Genomic DNA, 26,385 nt, shown 5'->3' with positions numbered 1-26,385 from the left:
GGAATATTTAAATTTATGAACTTCGTAAATATGTGTTTCAGTAATTGATCGTAGATGTTTACAGAAAGCGAACATTAAAAGTAGAGAGTGAGAGACGTTGCCATTTTTTCACGTCCGTACCGGAAGTTGACATTGAGAAACCTTTTTAAAGAAGTGAATCTTAAATATAAAGCAATATTATTTATTTTTAATTAGAGATAAAAGAAAAATCAAATGAAGAGCCTAAGATTTATTCGAGGTCAAATTATTCATGTATCACAAGTATGGAAGTAAATGTTGAAGCCGTTTTCATGTGATAAGCGATTACACACACATCTCTGTTTTATATATAGTATAGATATCAAGTTTCCAATTCTTTTAGTCACTACACCATCCTGCAAACTCTCTTTACCGTTCTTGTATACTTTGAAATGAACTTTGTCTCCAACATCAAAATATTTACTGGAATTTTTTGTATTTTCTCTATAAGTGTTTTCCGTTGGCAACAATTTGCCGAAGATTGATTAAATCTTTTGAGTGAACATTAGTTCTGCAGGTGACATGCCTGAATTGGTATTCGGATTGGGGGTTATTCCGTACACCATTAAGAATTTAGTTAGCACTTTGTCATTTCCTAACTTGTTCCTTAATTTTTTTTAGCGCTCGCTTGAAAGTATCTACAAATCATTCTGCTTGCCCTTTTGACCTTGTGTGGTAGGGCAGGATAAACATGCTTGATTGCATGCATTTTGCAGCTCATATCCTATAAATTATGTCCAATACTATGGTGTCTAGAACACTGTATCAAGCAAAAAGTTCGTGTAGGAACTTTATTGTTGTCTTTGAGGTCAGTTGACTGCACCTACATACTTCCGACCACTTGGTAAAGCTATCAACAATGGTCAAGTAGTACACGCCTTTCACTGGTCCAGTGTAGTCTATATGTACCCTGGACCATGGACTAACTGTTTTGAGCCATGATTGGTAATTTCACTGGTGATCCTTGGCAGCTAGTGGCACAACCTCTGCATGATTTTACCAAATTTTCAATGTCCTGGTCCATTATCCCCCAATACATGTAACTACTCATCAAAGCTTTCATTCTTGACATCCCCGGTTGTCCACTATGAAATTCATGTAATATCTGTTTCTGTGGGGCAGTTGGTGCTACCACTCTTTGTGTGTACATTAATACATCATCGTAGAGTGAAAAATGGTTCGCATTCGTGTTTCTCTTTTGTTTATTTTTCAAGGTTTTCTTCATTTTTATGATATATTTGTCCTCCGCTGATTTACTTTTTGTATCTTGTACAGTCACTGGCAACTCCTGAATGATGTTACACATAATGTTTTATAATTTTTTCTTTAGTTCAGCTGATGAATTATTTTCACTGGTGGGACAGCCATTTATTTTTTTACAGTACCGACTTAAGGGGAGGTCTCATGCGTCAAACAATTCCAATCAGTCCATACCAAACAGATTGGTTGCATTTTTTACCATGAAAACTTTTGCTCTACAGGTTTTTCTCCAAAATGTGGTAACACTACATTTTTGCCTACAAAGTGTAGTTTTTCACCTGTCACGCCTTGCGCAATTTTTGATGTTCTTAAAATAGGTTTCCCAATTCTTATCCATATGTCAGTATTAATAATTGAGATGTAACTTCTAGTATCTAGTTGTAATTTAATATTCACTTCGTTTACTTTTACATGTACAAATTTCCTCTTTCTGGTGTAGCTTCTACTTTCTGTTGAGAAAGCTTCAGAATTTTTTATGTTTGACTTTCCTAACTTTGCAATGTGTCCTACTTTTTGCCAACTGCAACATTTTTGTGTTTTGATAAGACAATCTTTCCTGAAATATAGGGCTTCATTTGGTCTTAACATTTTTCCTGAAATGTAGGGCTTCATTTGGTCTTTACATTTTTTCTTTGTTTATACCTTCCTGGTCAGCACACTTGTACTTGTGAGAACTCCTCTTCAATTTTCTTCAATTTTCGTGATGTAAGTTTACTACTCTTTGACACTTCTCTGCAGGGTTAAGCTTTAGTTGTATGAATTCTTGCACATATCTCTGCATCTTTGTTTGCCGTAAGATCTTGTACAAAAATGAGGCACTTAAACATATCAAGAGTTGGTTCCTTCTGTTTTGCACATTTAGTTTACCGTCTTGGCATACGTGACAAAATCCTCATCCTTGGTTTTAACTAGATTCCAGCACTCCCACTTTACATTTTTGATAGTAGTTTGACTATTTCCTGGAATCAAATTTCACTAGTTTATTTAGGTAGTATGAAATTACAATATTTTTCATGTTCAGCCACCGCTAATTTACGTAATAATAGTCTTACTTTTTCTTTGTCCTTGACTTGCAATCTTCCCTAAAGAGTTCTCCATATCTTCTAAAGTATGCTGCTAACATTATACCCTTTTCTGAGTCATAACTGAATCCTGTTATAGAGTTCGATGTCCTGTCTGGTGAAAATGAACTTATAGTGTTTCCAGACTTCTTAAGACATAGCTCCATTAACTGTTGTTTTTCTTATTGCTGAAGTAGTTTTTGCAACCGTATTATAGAAACTATTAGGTTTTTCATCATTAACAACTTTGAATTCTTGTCGCCAATATTGTAACGTAGTTATTCATTGCCAATTATTGTTGTATTACCACTATTTATAATGATACTTGTTTACACTATAACCATGAAGTAATAATAGATTATATAACAAAGCAGGGTAACAACAATGTAACAATCCAACAAACTCTCCACAAACTATACACAAACCAACAAACGATATTCTGACAAACTACCAAAACGATACCTTACGACTTCCTGCGATTAACACCTACTCCGTCTGTCTCTCACTGAGACCGCTACTATTTATAACCATTCGGTCAAGTCTATTCTCGCATGGGGGTGCTGTGACTCTCCCCACAACAAAAACTTTACCTGTTTAAAATTTTACCTGATGATAGTGGTTTGTATATTATGATGTAATCTTTTATGACTGCATTTAATAAATAAAATTTTACCAAAACAGCTGTTGTGAATTTTAAATACTTTTGTGTTTATATAAATTTCTTCAAATTGTATTTTCATGTTTCTGTGTTTTTCAATAAAATTGATGAGCTTTGGTTCTTTGAAGGGAGTTTACTTTCCAAGAGAATCATTAATATTAGGAATGAAAACAGTTTAATGTATTTGTTTCATTCTGTTCTTTTAATGAATGTTTATTTCTGAAATGTCTAATTGGATCAAATTATTTTGTTTTTCAATTTTTAGGTTGATTTAACTGAACCTATCTTATCTCGTTTTGATGTCTTGTGTGTGGTGCGTGATACAGTTGATCCTATTCAGGTAAATATCTAACTTTTGAAACTAATTTCTAAATTGTCCTTTTGTTTTGTCCACTCAATGTGAATTGTATGTATGTCATCCTTGTACAGGAATCTTGAGATCACTAGTAATTTCATTAGCCTAATTTTGGAGTTCATTGAGATATTTCTGTCTTTCCACTGTTCTGAATTTGGTCATTGCTGCTGTTGTTTTGGCAATGCAGGATATCACTTCCGGCTTGGAACTTTGGTCACTCACTATTATCCCAAGATATTTGAAGTTTTGAATTTGTTCAAGCTCAATTCCACTGATGCTTATGTTGGTACTGATTTCCTTTGGGCAGTTTGTTTTCTCTGTGCTTTTCTCCATGCCAAATTCATTGGAGGTCTTGTCTAGGCACTCTACTAGTTGTTTCAGCTCTTGTTCTGAGCCCACTAGTCCAACAATATCATCTGCAAAGCACAAGTTTGTTAAGTTTCTGCTGCCAATGCTAATGGTACCATTGTGGTCTTCCAGTGCATTGGTCATAATCCTGTCAAGAACATGGACACTGACAGCAGAAATTGGAAGAAGAATTCAGGCCACAGAGATGAAATGTTTCAGGAGACTTTTGAGAATATCATACAGAGATTGTGACACAAATGAGGAAGTGAAAAATAGAATAAGGCAGGCAATAGGGCCCTATGAGGAACTTCTTACGACAGTAAAGAAGTGCCAGCTCAGGTAGTTTGGGCATGTCACCTGCTCATCAGGGATGGCCAAAACAATCCTTCAAGGAACAGTCAAAGGTTGCAGAGGCAGACAGAGAAAGAGGTGGGAAAACATCAGTGAGGGGACAGGCCTGAAGATGAGAGATGCAGTGCAGAGGCAGAAGACAGAGATGGGTGGAGGGATCTGGTCACAAAGTTATCAGTGGTGCCCCAACAGTCAGCCAGACTACGGGATATATATAATGTAATCCTTGTATTCACATACTACAAACAAATACCCTCAAAACCATTTATTATTCACCATCTCAAGGGAAAGTTTGTATAAAATTTTTTCAAGAAATAGCCAAGTAATTCTATTCCTTTGAACTGCCTTCTTTTGTGACTCAAAGAAGGGATTCAGAAAACCTGATCTTCCTTTATTCCTAACTAGCAGAAGACCCTGCGCTGCTTAGGATTCAAATACTACAATGTTTTTGATACTTAGTAAATTTCCTATGTCATTAATAATGTTTATGCCAAATTGTAACAAAATTGTAATAAAATTGGTTGCTGGGTACCACTGAAACCAAGTGGTAACAGTTTGATATGAAGTCCTGAGAAGGGGTTTAATGCGTTCTTAGATGGTGTAACAATCACAGGTGAAGTAGCCCTGAAAAGGGTTTTTTGTCATTCTCACAGCAGTAACAATTTGATAAGAAGCCCTGAAAAGGGCTATAATGTGTTCTCAGGTGGTGTAACAATTGTATGTAAAGTGGCCCTGAAAAGGGCCTTTTTTTTCGTATACACTGAAAGTAATGGAATTGTTGCTGTGAAATGTGAAACTCTGTGAAAATAGATGACAAATCTAAATTGGACAAAGGAAAAAAAACATGGTTGAAGAGAGTTAGTAACTTTGAACACATGACTACAGTAGCACTCACCACATATCAGGTCTCCAAGGTTGTACTGGTGTAGTGGATTGAAAGCAGCTGACACATGAAGTGCCTATAACATCTCTCTGTCGACCACATTTTTCTTTTTGCCATTAGAGGCAAGTATGAATAGATTTTGTTTGCTTCCAACTCTGGACAGCATCCGACATATTACTGGCCGTGAGAGAAAGAGGTGGGAAAACATCCTCCTTCTTTTGGCAGCCGAAGCAGACTCTTTTAGATCAAGGCATGTTTTTTTTTCTTAGGTGGCATGGCAGTAGTATTGGACTATGTTTAAATTGCGAGTTTTAAAAAAGAAAAGGGGACACTGAAAACAAATTTGGCACAATGTATAGAAAGTGAACCTACTAAACATATTATTCAAAAAAGGTGGAAGCAGGGACAGACAGTTATGGAAAAAAAAAAAAACTGGTTTTCTGAATTCACGGCTTTTGGTTATACGGTGGGGGTCTGGAAATTATGAAGTAGGTCATGACAACCCTCGGAGCATAAGCTATCAGTGTGTCAAGTTTGAGTGAAATAGGTTGAAAAATGTGGAAATGCATAACATGCTTACACACACACAGACATCTGTTTTATATGTATAGATAACTATTTTGAAAGAGTTACTAATTCTGAAGTTTTATCGCCTTTAAGTTTGATAATAATCTTATTAAGTTGTAGCACCATTCACAAAATTTTTTCATGACTAAACTGTATTAGCTTTGTTATTTTCTTTGGAACCCATTATGCTAATTGTAACTTTGTTATGATCAGGATGAACGATTGGCAAAGTTTGTTGTTAGTAGCCACATGAAGCACCATCCAAGCAACAACGATGACATAAGATGGGATGAAGAAATGGTAAATTCTTTTTTAACTTTTGTCCTTTTTTTGATTTGCCTTTCCTTTAGTCAGCGCTTAAATTAATGTTTATCTTGGACTAGCAGAGATACCTGGTGTTGCCCATGTTACATGCAATGGAAGAATTAGACTTTTCTGTTATATTTTCTCTAATGTACTGGAATACCTATGATTCGAATTTCATCAAAATTGCAGATGAGAGTTCTTTTCCTCTTTACACACCCTAAAAGAATTCTAATCATGATACATGCATCCCATTCTACTGATCTTTATGCACAGATTCCAAAATTCCAGTCTTATGGAACCTGTTAAAAGGATTTTGTTCCTGAAAAGTGGAGGTCATGGAGCTCTAAAATGTGGAAGTTAAGGCCCCTATTGGGGGGGGGGGGGTCTTAATGTCAACCAGAGAAGTTGAATTGTTGACAATCTTTTTGACTTGGGTGTTATATCTATTATTTGAATTTCTTTGAAATAGGAAATATATGTATGTTCACTGGGTTTGTAAAAGAGAGCAAAGCTACAGGAAACCAAAAGACGAATGATCACAATAAGCAGTCAGCTACCCTACCCTAGTCGTTACTACTCCCCAATGTGGAATTCCTCACCATACAGGTGACAGGCACAGCCATAAGATGCGTTACAGATGTATAGCAATTGGAAGGGTGTGACCCAACTGAAATAAACATGAACAACTGTGTGACGTTATGGCTAAGGGGAAATGAAAGTGTCACCTCTGGAGTTTGCAACTGACCACTATACAGATAGGTAACTGGACAGAATAAATTTACAATCTATAAATGTCTTTGAATAACCAGTCACTCAAGTGCCCCTGGACTGGCTCTTGTGCAGGTGGCACATAAAAGACACCATTTTCGAGCGTGGCCGTTGCCAGTACCGCCTGACTGGCCTTCGTGCGGGTGACACGTAAAAGCACCCACTACACTCTCTGAGTGGTTGGCGTTAGGAAGGGCATCCAGCTGTAGAAACTCTGCCAAATTAGATTGGAGCCTGGTGTTGCCATCCGGTTTCACCAGTCCTCAGTCAAATCGTCCAACCCATGCTAGCATGGAAAGCGGACGTTAAACGATGATGATGATGATGATATACATACACACACAAAAAGATAGATTGATAGATACAACTGAGTGGGCAAACAAAAATATGAGACACTGCCTAGTGCTTTTTTTTATTTTGATAAACATGGTACTTACTCTATCAGTTTTTTCTTGTCAAACCAGTAAGTTATGGGGATGTAAATAAATGAACAGCAGTTGTGAAGCAGTGATGAGAGAGAAACACAGAGAGAAAGACACACACATACACTTACATATATACATACATATATATACGATTGATTTCTTTCAGTTTCTGTCTTGAAAATCCACTCTCAAGGCTTTGGTTGGTGTGAGGCTATAGCAGAAGACATATGCCAAGTCACCACACAGTGGGACTGAGCCCAGGACCATGTGTTTTGGAACCAAGTTTCTTACTACACTGCCACACCTGCACCTATGTATGTGTGTGTGTGAGTGTATATATGTATGCATGTATATATGTGTATATATATGTGTACATATTAACATGTACATCTATACATATACATGTACACATATACATGTATACATATACATCTATATCTATATATACATCTAATTCGAATCATTAGAGAAAATATAACAGAAAAGTCTAAATCTTCCATTGTGATATTGCACTGGGCTCGCACTAGGCATGAAGCTAAAAGATTTTTTTGGCCTAAAACACTACATGGACCCTAAGTAAGGCATGTGTATTATTTGAATAAAATTGGTTGTGTAGTTCTCAAGTTTTAGGGATTCACACAGACAGGCAGACACACATTCTCATCTTTATATATATAGATTTAGATTGTGTTTGATACAGTCGGAGAATACAGACAGTAAGGCTTAGTTGTGACAACGCATTAGATTTTTTGCAGTTTTATTTTGAAATCAGCCGGTGATGAATGTTACAGCTGTCAGTTGTAGGTACATGGTTTACAGTATTCTTTTATTCTGTTATTTGTTTCAGTCATTTGACTGTGGCCATGCTGGAGCGCTGCCTTTAGTCAAATGAATTGACCCCAGGACTTATTATTTGTATGCCTAGTACTTATTTTGTCTGTCCCTTTTGCTGAACCACTAAGTTCACGGGGATGTAAACACACGGTTGTCAAGCGATGGTAGGAGGGGAGGCAAACACAGACACACACACACACATATATACACGACGGGCTTCTTTCAGTTTCTGTCTACCAAATCCACTCACAGCCACTCCGTGCCTGCTGATATAGAATTTTCAGATACCCACAGAATTATAAACTAATGAAGGATTACAAATACTTTTGTGATTTTTTTTTTTTATGGAGTGGATACTAAAATGTGTTACAGTCTGAAGATTATTCCTTTCATGAATTTCTTTTGCTTTTTGAAACCTGTTTTACTTTTCTTTTAGATTTCCTTAAATGTATCTGGTATTGAACCTATACCTCAAGAATTGCTACAGAAATACATCATTTATGCCAAAGAGAAGACTTCTCCCAAACTACATCAAATGGATCAAGACAAAGTAGCCAAGATGTATGCAGAGTTGCGTCGCGAGTCTATGGTATGTTCTTCCTAATTACAGTTAATGTAGTAAGAATGTTTACATCTGCTTTTCATTTAACCCTTTTGTTATAAAACCTGTAGCTATTGGCTACTAATTTTACATTGTTTAAACAAAATTTAAATGATTTTGCATTTCATTGAATTTGTCTTTACCTGTAGTTATAATTGTTTTGAGGGAAAAATTCCATCAGTATATTTATGTAAGAGCCTTTTCAGTTCCAATCATGACATTAATATATTAATCATCAAAAACGTAATTGTTTTATGAAACTAGTTATAAAATTACAACTTGTGAACAGCACAAATAAAACATTAAAGGTTTGTTGGTATGTGACACTTCATATGCAAACACAGTATACTATGAAATGTTTTTATAAGTCAGTACCACATCCTACTGCATCAGCAGTGTTTGTTACATTATTTTTAAGGTTGTTTCTACAGATATTCTATAGAAACTACAGCCAGCACTGATTTTTGTTACATTTCGTATTGACACATCAGAAGTAAAGAGGCAATGAGATCAGAGACAAAAGTCGGTAATGAGTGTATATGCCATATTTTGGGGGTTGTTGCTCCTTCATCTGACATCTCGATATGAAACATAGCAAAAATCGGTGCTGCTAGCTGATGTAATAGGATGTGGTATTGACTTATAAAAACATGTATACTTCATAGTATATTGTGTTTGCATAATGAAGTGCCATGTATCTACAAACCTTTAATGTTTACTCTCTGAGTGGTTGGCGTTAGGAAGGGCATCCGGCTGTAGAAACTCTGCCAAATTTAGATTGGAGCCTGGTGTTGCCATCCGGTTTCACCAGTCCTCAGTCAAATCGTCCAACCCATGCTAGCATGGAAAGCGGACGTTAAACGATGATGATGATGATGATGATACCAGTTCCAGGAATGCTTCAAATATGTAGATTGGTATATCCAATAACTTAACACCACTGTATGCAGTGGCTATATAAGCAATGTGTCCAGAGACAGAAGTGGGTTAGATGTGTGCTGATGGAAGGGCAACAACCCCTGAAATATGGCATATACACTCATTACCCACTTTTGTCTCCATTGCTTGTTTATATCTGTCTCGATGCAAAACGTAGCCAAAATCAGTGCTGGCTATAGAAAGAGCCTTAAAAATAATAGCACAAATAAAATTTTTACAATATCCTAAGCTTCACAAAGTTTACTTTTCATTGTTAATAACATGATCAAAATTGTTCAGGCTTGAACTTAAAAGCTAGAAAATGTCCAACAAGTGTGGGTCACATATTTTAGATTGCATCCAAAAAAATAAACCAATCCCCAAATGCTCTCATTACATGCAACAGTCGTTAGTCCACCAACATGTATCCTTCCTCTGTCACTTCTACTGGCCCAGGTGATGAATCCTGGCTCAGTTCTTTTGTCTGCAGAATACCTTCCTTGTGACTCAGGTGATGGATCCAGACATATGATGTATTTAGGTATTGAATATTGTGTAGAGAAGAGAGAGAATGTAATATATTTGTATACACTAATATGATTTACTTAAATTATCAAAGACATTTGTTTCATTCCTCAGTCAACTGGAAGTATACCAATTACAGTTCGTCATATTGAATCAATGATTCGTATGGCTGAAGCTCATGCACGAATGCATCTGCGTGACTATGTCAATGAAGATGATGTCAACATGGCTATCCGTATCATGCTTGAGAGTTTCATCAATACACAGAAGTTCAGTGTAATGAGAAGTATGAGAAAAGTAAGTGAACATTGTTTTTTTCTTTCTTTTTTATGGTTCTGGGTTCAGTCCCACTGCATGGCATCTTGGGCAAATGTCTTCTACTATACCCTTGGGCTAACCAAAGCCTTGTGAGTTGATTTGGAAGATGAAAAACTGAAAGAAGTCAATCGTGTGCATATATATATATGTCTGTATTCTTGCCATCACTTGACAACTGATGCTGATGTGTTTATGTCCCTGTAACTTAGTGGTTCGGTAGAAGATACCGATATGATAAGTACTAGACATACAAAGAATAAGTCTTGGGGCCGATTTCTTCGACTAAAGCCCTTTAATTTAAGGTGGTGCTCCAAATGACTGAAACAAAAAAATATTTTGCCATTTCATTTTCCACACTGAAGATATGAACTGGTCAAGTCTGCAGATTTGGTTATTTGTATATAAGTTCTTCAAAGTGGTATCACCTCCTCATCTAGATTGACTTTAACTAATAGAAAGATATCTATCTTGATTAAAGACATGATGAAAAAATGTTAAGTCATATGAAGACTAACTTGACCTAAAGCTTTCTTGAATGTGGTCATTCTTTTCATAAACTTTGTTTCTATAGATATTCTTCTAATTTTCATTTCTTTGGTTTTCAGACCTTCAGTCAGTACTTGACATTCCGTAAAGACAACAATGAGTTATTGCTTTTCATCTTGAAACAACTTGCTCAAGACCAAATGTCATTCCAAAGAAACCGGTTTGGTCTTCAGCAAGAACAGATAGATATATCAGAAAAGGACTTGGCTGATAAAGTGAGATAATTATTTTTGTTTTTTTTATCTAATTTTAACTTGATTTTGTATTTTAGCCCCTCCCTTCGTCATGTTTTCAAATATGTTATGAAATGTTTCTAAGTTACTTTTTTAAATAATAATAATGTCACTAATGTAGTTCTGACACTGCCAACTTACTTGCTGTCATTTTAACTGATATACAAATACTAGGGTATTAACTGTTTGATTAAGCTTGCCTGAATTCAGGATTGCTGTGTAGGCATTATTTTTGTAAGTTTGAATTTAGTAATATAACAAAGTGGCTTACCATGAAATACTTGGAGACAAACTTAGATTGGTGACCTGAAAACTGGATGAAGTTGAAGGTAAAAACAATGTGTGTAATGGAATGTCAGAAATATAGATGGTTTGTTGACCAATGTGTGTTTAAAATATTCATTTTGTCAGCACTTAAGAAAAAACAAAAGCAGAAAAACCACTCTTTTTGGAGAAAAATATTCAGAAATTTGCATATATATATATATATATATATATATATATATATATATATAATATTTCTTCCCATAAATATTTTATGCAATTAAAAATAGGTTCAAATTAGTTATAGTTGTTCATGGACCATAAATATTCTTGACAAGTCATTGGGTTATGAACATATTGGTCTTTGAAACCTGTAAATCAAAAGTGTTCTGTATGTATAGAAAGGCGATTTTGGGGTGTGTTTTTGCTAAAGAGTATATAATTTGTATTGAAGAAAAAAAAATGCTAGCTTTTTAACCCTTTCTGTTTCTTATTAAATACACTGCCTTTGTTTCAATTAATTTTGAAAATAATGATTTTAATAAAGTAACACATACATGGTCATAGCATGACATTTTGAAAGAAGGTTTTGATGTAGATCACTTTAAATAGAAAGTTTGTATGAAACAAGTTGATATGTGTTAAGATTGTTCCGTTCTATTGACAGACATAAGACTTTATTTTGCTATAAATATATTTTTATTTCTATGCCTTTTCTTTTGCAGGCAAGACAAATCAACATCTACAGTTTGACAACATTCTTTGATAGTGATCTGTTCAGAACTCATCGCTTTAGTCATGACTCTAAGAGAAAGCTTATCATTCAAACTGTATAAAGAAACCAACCACATACTCAACTCAATTTCAACTCGACTCAATTTCAACTAAAGCTGTACATATTTGTTTCATTTGAACACACCTTTATTTTATTTCCTTTAATAATTGTCAATGACATTTGTATATTATATGAAATAAAGAATTTTATATTAATATAAATTATTTATTCTGTTTTAACATTTCATCTTCCATGAGAGTAACTGGTGATACTTATACTATGAATCAGTGTGGTAGTTTATATAATGAACTAGAACATATATATCAGGTCATTAAGAATGAAATGTCCGATTTTCTTATGCACCAAGTTTGACAGTTGTTAACTCTTGTTTTATCCTGATGATTCTTTGTTTAACAATATTGAAGACGTACATCATCACTTCAAAATCCAATTCGTGATGTCTGATTATTTTGTGAGTTTTCTCTTGTAAATTAGTTTTTGTGAGTCCATGTATAGAATTCTTTGCTGCCGGCATAAATAAGCTTCTAATAAAGTGGCAAAATTATGTTGATAATTTAAGTGCCTTCTTTGATTAACAGCATTTCTTTTTGTCGAGATAAAATAAATTTTCTGTTCAAAATTGGACATTTCGTTCTTAATGACCTGATATATGATTAATAATTTGAAAAATGCATGATTTAATATAAAATTAGATTGCTGTTGTCAAATAAAATATGGCACAAAATAAACTTGGTCAGTAAAGTGTTAAATGAATTTAATATCTTTGTCATCCATAGTAAGTGTATTGGAAAGGTCTGTAAATAGCTTTTTGCTGATAAATTGTATGTCTATTTTGAAATAGCCTAATGGTTGAATTAATTCTTTAAAAAAAAATATAGATTGAAACAATTTACATTAATGTAATTTCTCTGTAATAGCACACTACATTGTTTGTAACAATACTGGAACCCAAACCTTTCAGTTGCTAGGCCAGACCCCAGCAACCAATTTGGCTGATTGTATTTTATTGTTAACTAGCAGAAATACCCGGCTTTGCCTGGGTTAAAGAGAATAATGAAATCTAAAAACGCCGTCTAGACTACGCAACCCTCAACTGTTAGTAGCTACGATACCATATTTCTACATTAATAACTCTCCAATCCATGCCAGCATGGAACATAGACATTAAGTGGAATGCCAGTCTCTCATCTAGGAGGGCCTTGAAATCAATGTTACCAACTGGGGACTATGTGTGTCGCAGTGATAATAAAAAGACCCAAAGGAGGTCTGCAACGAAATAATTTTACTCAACACTTTGCAAGTGAATCAGTGGAGGCAAAGATGCGTCTCATTTGCTTGACAATTTATGCACCACATTGCAGAAATCACAATGTAAGTATATCTGAAAGGGTAGTCATACACCGTTGTACCGTTGAATTACAAATAATGCTCATCTGTTATGTTCGGGTTAAAATTTCATCAACATCAAAAATATATGAATTTTCATGGGAGTTATGGCCATTATACATAGAATATAATTTCCAAATTTCATAAAGATCCGTTCAGTACTTTTGACGTAGTTTTGGATAAGAAAACAAATGACTAATGTGTGTGTTTGTGTGCATGTGTTTGTGTGTGATGGGTGTATATATGTATAGATATCTGTATACATGTATATATATGTATATATGTGTACATATTACATGTACATCTATATATATATATATATATACATCTACACATATGTATACATATACATGTATGCATATAGATCTATATCTATATATATCTATGCATATACGTGTACATATACATGTATATGTATACATATACATCTCTTTTTCTCTCTTTCTCTCTCTCTCTGAAAGTATCTGTAATTACAGTATCGAAATGTGATTGTTTCAGTTAGTGGAATAACGTGTACATATACATCTATGTGTATACATATACATCTCTCTCTTTCTCTCTTTCTCTCTCTCTCTGAAAGTATCTGTCATTACAGTATCAAAATGTGATTGTTTCAGTTAGTAGAATAGTTTCATTTTTAAAGTGAAAGTATTTGACATGAGTGTTTTTGTTTCACTTTTGACACGTAATACTTAAATATTGGAGGAGATATTATGTTGCCGTGGGCTCGAACTCTGCAAGAAGTTAAAATTTTTTTTGACTAAAACACAACTGGAACCCTAAGTAAGGCATCTGTAAAATTTGAATGAAATTGGTTGCGTAGTTCTCGAGTTTTAGGGATTCACACAGACAGACAGACAGATAGACAGACACACATTCTCTTTTATATATATAGATTATTGGACAAAAAGAGGATATAGCGACATATAACGTGGAGGACAATTGGAGGTTCCCATGGAACAACGTATTGAGTGCTCCTGACCAGACCTGTGGTTGTCGCAAAGTCCACTCTCGGATTTGTGCCAGGCAGGAGCATGATTGATGCTATATTCCTTGTTAGGCAACTGTAGGATAGCCAAGAATAAACCCTTGAACATGGCTTTTGTAGACATGGAGAAAGCCTTTGACAGAGTACCCCGCTCCCTTATCTGGAGGTTAATGTGGAAGCTAGGGATAGATGAGTGGTTAGTGAGAGCTGTACAAACCATTACAAGAATGCTGTCAGTAAGGTGACGGTTAGCAATGAGTATAGCGATGAATTTAGGGTACAAGTAGTTCACCAAGGTTCAATCCTCAGCCCCCTCTTGTTCATCATAGTCCTCCAGGCAATAACAGAATTTAAGACAGGCTGCCCCTGGAAGCTCCTCTATGCTGATGATCTTGTTCTTATAGACGAATCACTACTAGAGCTAGAGAAGAAATTTCAGACAAGGAAGCAAGGTTTAGAATCAATCTAGCAAAAACCAAAATCTTAGTAAGTAGGAGAGCAGTCAAATCACAATCCCTGCTCGATCTGTAGAAAAGGCGTTCGTAGAAACTCTATAAGATGTACTCGGGGTAAGCTATGGACATACAAGAGGTGCAGTAATATCAGAGGAAAGCTAACAGGGAAAATAGTTTTTTGTGTGGAAGGCGCACAGGTACATTTAACACTAAAAATGTACAGAAAATAGACTCCATCACATGCCAGGGGGAAAAATTAGTAGTCAATAGCTTCCGTTACATAGGTGACCAAGTCAGTAGCGGGGGTGGATGCTCCCAGAGCATAGTTGCTAGAATAAGAATAGGCTGAACAAAGTTCAGAGAGCTAACGTTCCTGCCAGCTCGCCGCCTTAGACCAGATATATATATTCTTTTCTAGTCTAGGCACATGGCCCAAAATTTTGGGGGAGGGGACCAGTCGATTAGATCGACCCCAGTACACAACTGTATTTATCGACCCCGAAAGGAAGAAAGGCAACGTAAAGATAGATAAAATACCGCTAAGCATTTGACCCGGCGTGCTAACGTTTCTGCCAGCTCGCCGCCGTACCAGATATATATATATTTCTTTATTGCCCACACGGGCTAACATAGAGGGGACAAACAAGGACAGACAAAGGGTTTAAGTCAATTACATCGACCCAGTGCGTAACTGGTACTTATCTAATCGACCGCAAAAGGATGAAAAGCAAAGTTGACCTCGGTGGAGTTTGAACTCAGACCGTAACGGCAGACGAAATATCGCTAAGCATTTCGCCCGGTGTGCTAATGATTCTGCCAGCTCGCCGTCCTACCCGATATATATATATTTTTTCTGCTCTATGTACAAGGCCCGAAATTTTGGGGGAGGGGGGGGAGGGCAGACGATTAGATCGACCCAGTACGCAACTGATACTTAATTTATTGACACCGAAAGGATGAAAGGCATAGTCGGCCTCGGCGGAATTTGAACTGAGAACGTAAAGATAGACGAAATACCGCTAAGCATTTGGCCCGGCGTGCTAACGATTCTGCCAGCTCGCTGCCTTACCAGAGATATATATTGTATGAGTTATGCAGTGATGAAATGACCAAATTAAAATTAACATTGAGTGAAAATGACATTAAATACATATATAAAATAGCAACATATTTTTATGGCTAAAGAGCAAGCTGAATGGAACTCACACTGCATAATTTTAATTTGTAAGGCGTTGTCTCGAGTGTTCTGTCGCGAGTTTTGCTTAGAATATTGAAGGAAAGCCAGAAGGCGGATGTATGAACGAACTCAACATACTTTATTTCAGGAGAGGTAACCCGATCGTACAAGCGGTAGTAAGTGATATTACAAGTTTTAAGTAAATGTTGAATAAAATGTGTGGGAACAGAATGTACAATTGCAAGTGTTGGATGACAAGAAGAATTTCAACAGGCTTACTAAAGGATGGCCTTTTGTGACTTAAATGCTTCCGGGAGTTGCATTGGCGTAGTTGATTTTAGAGTCATGCTCGCGTATCAAAATATGGCCGAGCTGCAACCCTAGCTCTTTCAAAAAGCGCGCGATACTGCTGGGCAGAAGATGTCACATATATTCTTCCGCAGCCAGCTCTAGTAGTTCGAAGTGGACATAGCACGGCGTGTTACACCGCTACGACAAAATATATTCCTCCTGGCCGCCTACAAATTTTTCGGTTATCTCATCGCGGGTTTTCTTCATTTTACTATGGTTTATAGGAAATTTCACGAAGCAATTTGAAGGGAATATTGTGAAAGTTAATAGATTAAAAAACACCAGAACTTCATTTCGTTACAGCATGCGTTTATGAGAAACTTTCAAATACTAATACCACGGCTAATAAAGGTAAGATGTGTTGAAAAAAGGCAGTTTCAAAATCAATGTTAGAATGTCACTATGGAAACTCTTTTATAACATCATTATAAAATATTCGGCGACAGACTGATTTAAATACCTAAGCGTTTCTCGTTCTGCTTGCCAAAATATGTCATTGTTTACCTTTTGCCATAGGTTTATTCTAAACGTACATTGTTCCTTTCAGACTTTTAAGCCCTTGTTTCATATGTTCTAAGCAATATAAAGCTTTCCTAATTCTCAAAGTACTCTAGTGGTTGGAAAAATGAATTGGAATGTATGTCATATATGATACACAAATCCAGGGAAATAATGTCCTGTGTAAACGGTTGATATCAAAATATAGTGTAAAAGTGTAGCGTAGACTCGGGCGAAATTCCTCTTTCCCATTTATTATATATACGTGCATTCGAACGTAGCAGGGCACAGCTAACCTTTGACCGCTATTTATAATACGATTCTATGGTAAATTGTTATATGAAATCTTTTGTTAGGGGTAGCCGTCTTTCCTCCAGAAAATTGAGAAATGCTCAAATAATTCATTTCAATCTACAGCAAATATTTCTTTACATCTTATAGCAAAGCTTCTATATGTAATACCATAGCTTGTTTAATCATGGTTTTTTTCCTGTCATATTTAACCATTAGTTTCACATGAGTTTCATTCAAAATAACACCTTTACCATTTACTCCTCTTGGATCCTTTCTGTTGCTGTCACAGTTTTCCATTTTTTCCATTTTCATTCCAGTTGCTTACAAATTTAGTGTATTGAGGCAGTTTTGTATGCTAATTATGTAAGTGTAATTCACTTCGCCATAATTTAATCAATAAAATGTCAATGGCTTTTAAAGTTTGCAAATTTTGGGTAATTTTAGCCAATCAAATGCCATAGACACATTGGTGTTTGTTTCCATAGTAACAAACCAAACTATAATCTGCTTAACCTACCACCATGTTTATTTTTTGCATCTGTCTATTTTCTTTGACAAATGCCTATTCTCTGAACATTTGTACCTTCTGTTCGTCATTTTTACCTGTGTTTTTGAGAAACGGTAATTTTCGTTGCAGTTCTGTGACTACCACATTTTCATAATTTGTAACTGTGTGCTTTCCTGGACCTTTCCTAACCCTTATACACCAACTCAAAACCTCAACCCTAAACACTAACCCTAAACCCTAATTCTAACCCTAAACACCAATCCTAACCCTAAAGCCTAACGTACAGTTTGTATATTTTGTAATATTTTTTGCCCAAATATTTCGTTGAGGATTTTTGCCATGCCTCTTTGAACGTTTCACATGACTTTATTCATTAAATCTTATTAAAACTTCAAAACTTCTAACTTTCGTGGTTGTAGTGTCTTGCTTTCATTTCGTTTGATAAAGATTCGTCATCGTAATATTTTTGATATCATTTTGTGATAGATAGCTATCACGTTGAAAATGGCAGCTTCCAAATCCTCTTTCTTGATTGGGTAAAAATGATCAAACTTTAAAGCTCTGTAACATTTTTCTAACATCTTTCTGGAACAAGTGAATAACAAAATAAGATTCAGCATGGAAAATTACTTCAATATACCAAATTTGAATATTTTCACTTAATTTTAAAATTTCAAAAACTGTGACAGCAACAGAAAAGACCCGTAATCTTCCTCATACTACATGCAAGCTGGTATTTGTGGGATTTCCACAATTACAATATATACATCTTCAGAAGAGTGTTCCCCTTATCAGAATCTGTCTATTTACTAATTTTCTCGACAAATGAAAAGCTTCCATCTTGACCCAGCCAACTGTTAATCAAGTGGAAAATTTGTGTGAGATATTGAATGACAAATGGAAGTTACGTAAAATGAAGGGAAATATTTGAGTTTCTTAATCCACTGGAGCAAAGAAGGCTAACGACTAACAAGAGAATTTGTATGATAATTTATGATTTTGTTATATCATCATTTAGAAAAAGTTTGAGCGTTCGCGGGCTCATGGTGTAATGGATAACGCACCTGACTGCGGATCAGGCGATTCAAAGTGCGATTTCTCGCGATGGCGAGCGCTTTATTTATTTCTTTTTAATATGGTATTCGACGACTGTATATGTTTTGAGTAAATTAGTATGAATTTATTCATTACTTTGTTCAGAAAGCCACTATTGTATGTGTCATTTAACTTAATTTTCCGTATACGCTTGAGTAATCTCATTATATGTTGTCTTCACATCTGCCAAGTCTTTTGCAACGCCAGACAAAACAAAAAAAAAAAAAAAGAAAAGAAGAAAATCAAGTAAAACAAACGTATACTATAATATCAAAACAAGAAATTTTTCTCCGGAATTAAATGAGATAATTGATCGCTACTAAACTATCAAACACTCAAAGAACCCATTATTGAAAAAATAATAATTTTATATACTAAAGATCTATAGTAAATTAGAAAATCAAATTTCTCGTAGTGCAATGGATAACGCGACTGACTATGGTTCAGATTATGCTAGGTTTGACCCCTGGTAGGCTGTATGTTTACATTCCATGTAAAAGACCTTTTTCTTTTGAAAATCCTCTATTATATATATATATATATATATATATATATATATATATATATGTATATATATATATATATATATATATATATATATATATATATATATATATATATATATATATATATATATATATATATATATGTATATATATATATATACATATGCATACATATGTGTATGTGTATTTGTGTGTATATTTCCGTCTTACATATATATGTCTGTATATGTATGTAGTCTGTGTACATCCATCTGTGTATTTTGATGTATATATGAATATTGATGGCTTATTATGCGTATATACTGTTGTAAAATATTAATGTAATGCAGTGTGAAAATTTTAATTTTAATTTTTAATGTATTAATTGAATTATATTTCGTATATAATTATTTGCAATATGTATTTTGAATCCGGTCTTCCATTTAAGGTTTTCCTCGGTTTTTATAATAGGATGAATTTATATTGAATTCATTTATTTTGTTTATTTTGTTCATTGCATGCTTAATACCGTTAATTGAAAGGACCAATGAAACAAATCCATTTTTAAAGGTGTATCCTTTAACTAGTTTTGATCATATCGTTATTTCTGTTCTATTTTAACAAAACTGTCCGACAAACGGGAACGTGAAACTCCGAGTAACAGCTTTTGTTATATTTCTTCTGCTTTTAAATAAAGTACATATATATATAGCAGACTAAGGTGACGCTTGTTTACTGGTCATGCTTCAAAAACCTTGCGAAGAATTCTTGAAGTTCTAAGCAATGCTGGTTTTTGTAGGTGTTCTACCTTTACATTTGTACCAATCGTTTTGAGCCATGTTGGTAGTTAAGTGCGGATACTTCGAAGTGCGCCAATTACTATTGGGATCACATCTACTGTCCTCATTGACCACAATCTTCGTATTTCCCACTTCAAATCGTCATAGTTGTACATTTTTTCTTCTTTCTCTTTGATCCTGTTGTCACCGAGATATGCTATGTCGATTATCATGCATGTTCTTTCTTTTTTACTTACCACAACAATGTCCGGTTTCCGATGTTTGGTCAGGTGGTCACATTGAATCATTGCATTCCACAGGATTTTGCAATTTTCATTCTCGGCGACTCCTGGTGTTTTCTCATACCACGTCTTTGCTCTTTATAGACTGTGATTTCCACAGAGCTCTCAATGGATCATTCTTGCCACATTGTCATGTTGTCTTTTGTATCGCGTTGTGCCATTTTCGGGCATTCGCTAACGATGTGCCATACCGTTTCACCCCTCTCAGCACACATTCTGCGTTTGTCGCTGTCGGTAGTGTTGTCGATTCTGTACCTCACATAATCAGTTCTTAACACTTGTTCTTGATCCGGGAGATATAAGTGCTTCTGCCTCTATCTTCAGGTTACTCCCTCCTCATCCGTAGCCATCGGTCTTCTGTATCTGTCTTGGCGTTCGTATCTCTTGCAAAGTGACCGTACACTTTTTTCTCCTTTCGTACTGTTTCTTTTTTGTGTTCTTTTCCTCTTTAAGTTTTTTCTTTCTTAACTCAACTATTAGTTTGAATGACATCGGCCTTCTTCACATGCTTCAACAATGGTTCCACAGTATTTTTTACGTACCATGCTAAGCTTTTTTCCTCTGCTTCGATGTAATTCTAGCAACTGATCAAATCTCTCACACTCTTTCTTCTGGACAAGTACAGTGTCACACTTAGAGTGGAAGTCTCCGTGCGCTGGCAACATTTTTCTTGTCTTCATGTCCATGTCCACTAGTTCTTTCTTTTGCCATTTTATTATTCTAGCTCCATACCGAAGTGATGCTATTGTCCATGTATTAACTCAATGGATTTAATTCCATCCGGTCAATTTTGAGCGCAACACCAATCTTAGTCTTCGGAAATATTCCATCCTCAGTTGCTCTTTTATTTCCTTCTCCATTATCTCGTTGAACTCTATTATGCCAAGGTGTTTGTAGCCTTCCTTTTCAATTTGTTTAATGAGTTCTCTAGTGCTGTCCATAATGTTTTCTTAATGTAAACCCTCGTCATTAATAAAGAATTTGTTGTTGTTATTATTTTTGGTACAGAGCAACTTATCCAGAGGAAGAAGTATCAAGGTTGAATTACAACGCAGAGCGACTTCAATCAATCCATTCAACCCACACACTTACAGAGATCAGAGAAAACATCTTTCACATGTGTAGTAAAAAGAAGTCGCCATTTGGACTAAAATACTATCCACTGTTCATACGTTATTTCCTTTTAATCTAAATGAATCTTCACATCCGCTCTGGGGTCTGAATAATCATTACAATTATACATTCTCTCTCCTACCTTTTCAGTCACTTTCTCTCACACATACACTCGTACAAAAAAAAAAAATGTGTGTGTGTGTGCGTGTGCGTATGTTTATTTGTGTATACGAGTGTGTGTTTGTCTGTGTGTGTGTGTAAATTATTGTTCTTATTACTAAAGCTTTTGAACCAGAGTATAACCTCCTGGTACACTTCCATACATTAAGGTGCACGTCTTTCTTAATATTAGCAACGAACCTATGTAAAATATTCTTATTAACGCAGATGATATCTAATTTCAAAGGGGGAAAAATGAGCCGAATCTTACGGTCCATAAGATAGATTTCACTTTCAACCCCTCCATCTAACTTATTTGCTCCTCGAAATCAGATATTAGCTATATAATTAAGAATATTTAAGACAGGGTAATTTCTAAAAATAAGGAAAACGTAGACCCGAGTTTAGAGTCTATGGAAGTGTACCGAGGAGGTAATACTGTGGTTTGAAAATCTTAGCAATAACAATATCTCATTTATTCAGTTCGACATAAAGAATTACTACACGCCAATCTCACTCATATCACTATGTATATATGTATGTATGTATGTATGTATGTATGTATGTATGTATGTATGTATGTATGTATGTATGTATGTACGTATGTATGTATCTATCTGTCTATCTATCTATCTATCTATCTATCTACATATAACTTTGACGAAAACATAACAAACGGAAAATTAATTCAAATTCTCATTCATTTGTGACTTTATTTTTTGCCCCCATGGCTCCTAAGAAAATTCATAGTGAAAGTGCTTAGCGTCATGCTATAACGCTGGAAGATAAATGGTTATGATAAAACGCCATGAAAAAGGTGAAAAAGTGGTAGCTATTGCATGATCTTTTGAGATGAGTCGGACAACTGTATTGACGATTGCACATAATAAAGACAAGATTTTAGTACATATCAAATCTGAAGCCCCAGAGATGAAGAACACTGTCATCAATAAAAGAAAAGAGGCAAAATCTTGAAAGAAATGGAAAGTCTTTCTCTTTGGATTGTTAGGTTGAATCATTAGCTTTCTACTATTAGTCAAGAAATCATTCAAGAGAAAGGGTTGTCTTTGTTTGAGGACCTGAAGAAAAAATATCCAGATGAGAAAGATGTAGAGTTCAAGGCAAGTCAATGATGGTTCATGAGATTTAAAGAGCGAAGAAGTTATCACTCCATTAAGAAGCAAGGTGAAAAGTACATCAGCTATCGAACAAGCAGCAGCGGAATTTCCTAACGCATTAAAGAAAATTATCGAAGAAAACGGGTTTCTTCCTGAACAGATTTTTAACGTAGACGAAACTGGTTTGTATTGGAAAAAGTTGCCAGACCGTTCATTCATTTCCAAGGAGGAGAAAACTATTCCAGGCTACAAGGTCTCAAAAGAACGTATGACCTTTACGTTGGGCGGTAATTGTGCAGGAGATTTTAAGTTAAAGCCATTGCTTGTGTATCATACACACAACTCCCTGTGTCCTGAAGAACATACCCAAGACATCTCTCCCTGTTATGTGGATGACCAATTCAAAAGCATGGGTTACTGTTGTTGTTTTTGAAAATTGGTTCTTTAATCATTTTATACCACCAGCAGAGAATTACTGTAAGAAGGTAATTCCTTCTAAGGTTTTACTTATCTTAGATAATGCTCCTGGCCACTCACAAAACATCGTAGATTTTGACCCTAACGTTACCGTCGAATACCTCCCTCCGAACACCACGTCTCTTCTGCAGCCAAAGGGTCAGGAAATAATTGCTATCTTCAAGCGTTACTATATGAAGCTTACGCTGCAGCAAGCAATAGCTGCAACTGTAATTGATGAGTCCATCACACTTTGTGACTTTTGAAAGAGATACGATATCTACAAGGCTGTACAGAACATAGCAGCGGCATGGAATGATGTACAGTGCACGGCTATGAATGGTGTGTGGAAGAAGCTTTGCCTGCAATTCGTGAATGATTTTAAGGGGTTTGATAATGTTGCCATCAACAAAAACGTTGGTGACTACGAACAAAAAACTGGAAATGGATTTGGAGGAGGAGAATTTTACAGATTTATTTGAAAAAGACAAGCAGCCCCCGACGAACAAGGATTTGATAGAGCTTCACGAGCAGCAAAATAAAGAAGAAGAAGTCGAACCTGAGCCACATCACTTTACCATTAAGAAAATGCAACAAGCATTTGCATATATCGAAAAAGGTCTTTCTATGTTCGAGGATATGGATCCAAATGCTCAACGCTTTTCCAAAATTATGGAGGCTTGTCACGAAGCTTTTGCACCTTATAATGTGATCCTTGGGGAAAAGAAGAAGACAGTTCAAGGAATTCTCAACCGGTTTTTTTTGCGCATCGAACAGCCAGAGTCAGCTGTTGATGTTGATGATCCACAGCCACCTACAAACGTAAACCACCAAATTGTATGTACGTATTGGTAAATTTAAAATAATATAGTTTTTTTTTTACTATTGCAAAATAATAATAATTACTGAATTTGTTTTTTAAGCTTAAAAATGGCTTTTATTTTACCATGTCTCATTGCAAACCGTATTCATAAATAAAGAGTTTGCGATGTACGGTAAACACCGCCAAATTGTATTCGTAAATTTAGATTACTTTTTTTTTAGTGTACTGTATTAGAAAATAAAAATTATTTGTTTGTAAGCTTAAAATAGGTTTTTATTAACCATGTATTATTGAAAATGTATTCATAAATAAAGTACAAGACCGGGAATAGCTATTATCGGTTTAGCTCAGAGACAAGTAAATTCGGCCTAGCCTAGCCAAGAGACAAGTTAGTTCAACTTAAGTCGTGTCTCCTGGAACCAATTAATGACGTAGAGTGAGGTATGACTGTTGTATATATATTTTGGATGAGTGCTCTTGTGACAGGCTGTTGATAAATAATTATAGTCCTAGAACCGTTCCCTGAGACACACCACTTATATCCTCATTAAGAAATCTAACAACGAAATGGAAACATATATACTATAAGCCCACGGACTCCAAGCAATATCTACCGTTCAACTCATGCCATCCCAGTCACACTAGAATGAATATCCCATTCAATCTAGCAAAACGGATTTGTACTATAGTTTGTAATAGAAGTACCAGGAACACGACTACATGAACTAAAGGATACACTCATTACCAGGAACTACCCACCATCACTAATTGATATAAGCTTTCAACGTGCCATACAATTCAACATTCACGAACTCAGATATCCCAAACTAAAAGAAAGATTTACAACCAAAAGCCCTACCATACATCTCCACACACAACCCTCTTAACAATGAAGCCTTCGACACCACCCTCCAGAACATTCCCCTATTAAAAAGGAATCACAGAATGAATTTAATCCTCCAAACGCACACCATCATAAAAAGCAAGAGACAACCCAAATCACTGAAAAGTCTCCTAACACAAGCCCAAGTACGCTCGACAACAACACTGAAGCCGTCAGTAAAAAATATGGAAGACCTAACTGTGGTATATGCGTCAACCTAATTGAGGGATCGGAGTTGTCTTTCAAACAAGACCAACGTTTTACAGTGAAAAACAACTTCGGAGAACCTAATATATGTATTAACTTGCTCAGGGTGTCGAGAGCAATACACAGGCCAAACCAAAAACAGTCTACGTCAAAGGATGGTTCTACATAGATCCCAGATCAAAATTCCGGAATACAGAAAAATAGCATTCAGCAAACACACCGACATCTGCACCACTGACAAACAACCCAACTTCAGAATTTTTCCCCTCCATAAATTCAGAAACGATGCAACTTGTAGTCAGCATATTAGTAAAGAGTCATATTTTATCACAAAATATAAACCCCTTTTGAATACGTCCACCACAAATAACACTATTACAAGGGCCTTAGAATAATATCCACGCAAATATTAAAAGGGATATATTCAGAACAGCCAGTACCCATGAATTTATTCAGAATAATTCCAATCACTGCTATTACAACCACAACAGGTCACTTTTAGGTCACTTGACCATTTAAGAGGATTCCACCAACATCCTACTACTACTACTACTACTACTACTACTACTACTACTACTACTATATTTACAGTGGTCCGGGAACGAAATTTGTTTAGTAGGTGCAAACTCAGGTCCAAAATATTTTACAAACAAGGTCGATTTTTTTCAATCTCAATATCAAAACAAACACAGGTATGATATTTTTGATATACATAGAAAACTAATGCTTCAAATCAATCCAAAAATTTTTCTACAGTCGCTCGTTTTGGCCATGAAGTTTTTGATGTAATTACTTTGATATTGTTTTAATCTACCTATTGATAAATGAGGTTTAGCTCATTTTGGAGTGTAACAGTATGTTCTGGAGTTTGAATGGCCTTTGATATTTTTGCATCATCGGCGTAACTCGTTATTTTGGATGAGTGCTCTTGTGACAGGCTGATGATAAATAATCATAGTCCTAGAACCGTTCCCTGAGACATACCACTTATTACAGGTGACTTTGCAGAAAGAAAACCAAAGTAGCTCCTACCATGTAGGAAGTCAAAGAGCCATTCTCTTAAGATTCCTTAACTTATGACAGAAGATTCCATGAACAGTCTCGTCGAATGCCTTAACAAAATCAAGGTATATACAGTCAATGTCCTTTCCTCTCAAGAGATTATTAAGAATAGTGTTATGGTGCTGTAATAGATGTGAAAGGGAACTTCGTCCAGTCTAGAAACCATGCTGTATATCATCTCCGGGGTTGTTTACCGCAAGGTATATACTAA

General features: G+C 35.5%; 1 protein-coding gene across 1 annotated transcript in view; it reads left to right on the top strand.

Moving 5' to 3' along the window:
* Positions 1-12,235, top strand: part of LOC106868147 (DNA replication licensing factor mcm2) — a 43,018-nt gene extending 30,783 nt beyond the window's left edge. The window contains exons 14-19 of the mRNA XM_014913278.3: positions 3,263-3,337; positions 5,715-5,801; positions 8,271-8,423; positions 9,993-10,175; positions 10,802-10,957; positions 11,965-12,235. Coding sequence (XP_014768764.1) covers positions 3,263-3,337; positions 5,715-5,801; positions 8,271-8,423; positions 9,993-10,175; positions 10,802-10,957; positions 11,965-12,075 — 765 coding nt within the window. The 3' untranslated portion in view covers positions 12,076-12,235. The remainder of the gene's footprint in view (positions 1-3,262; positions 3,338-5,714; positions 5,802-8,270; positions 8,424-9,992; positions 10,176-10,801; positions 10,958-11,964) is intronic.
* The last annotated feature ends 14,150 nt before the right edge of the window (positions 12,236-26,385 follow it).

Source organism: Octopus bimaculoides, chromosome 3 (genome assembly GCF_046866305.1).
Source record: "Octopus bimaculoides isolate indiv1 chromosome 3, ASM4686630v1, whole genome shotgun sequence".
In the NCBI taxonomy this organism is placed as follows: Eukaryota; Metazoa; Mollusca; class Cephalopoda; order Octopoda; family Octopodidae; genus Octopus; species Octopus bimaculoides.
This window is presented reverse-complemented; position numbering and strand designations above follow the sequence as displayed.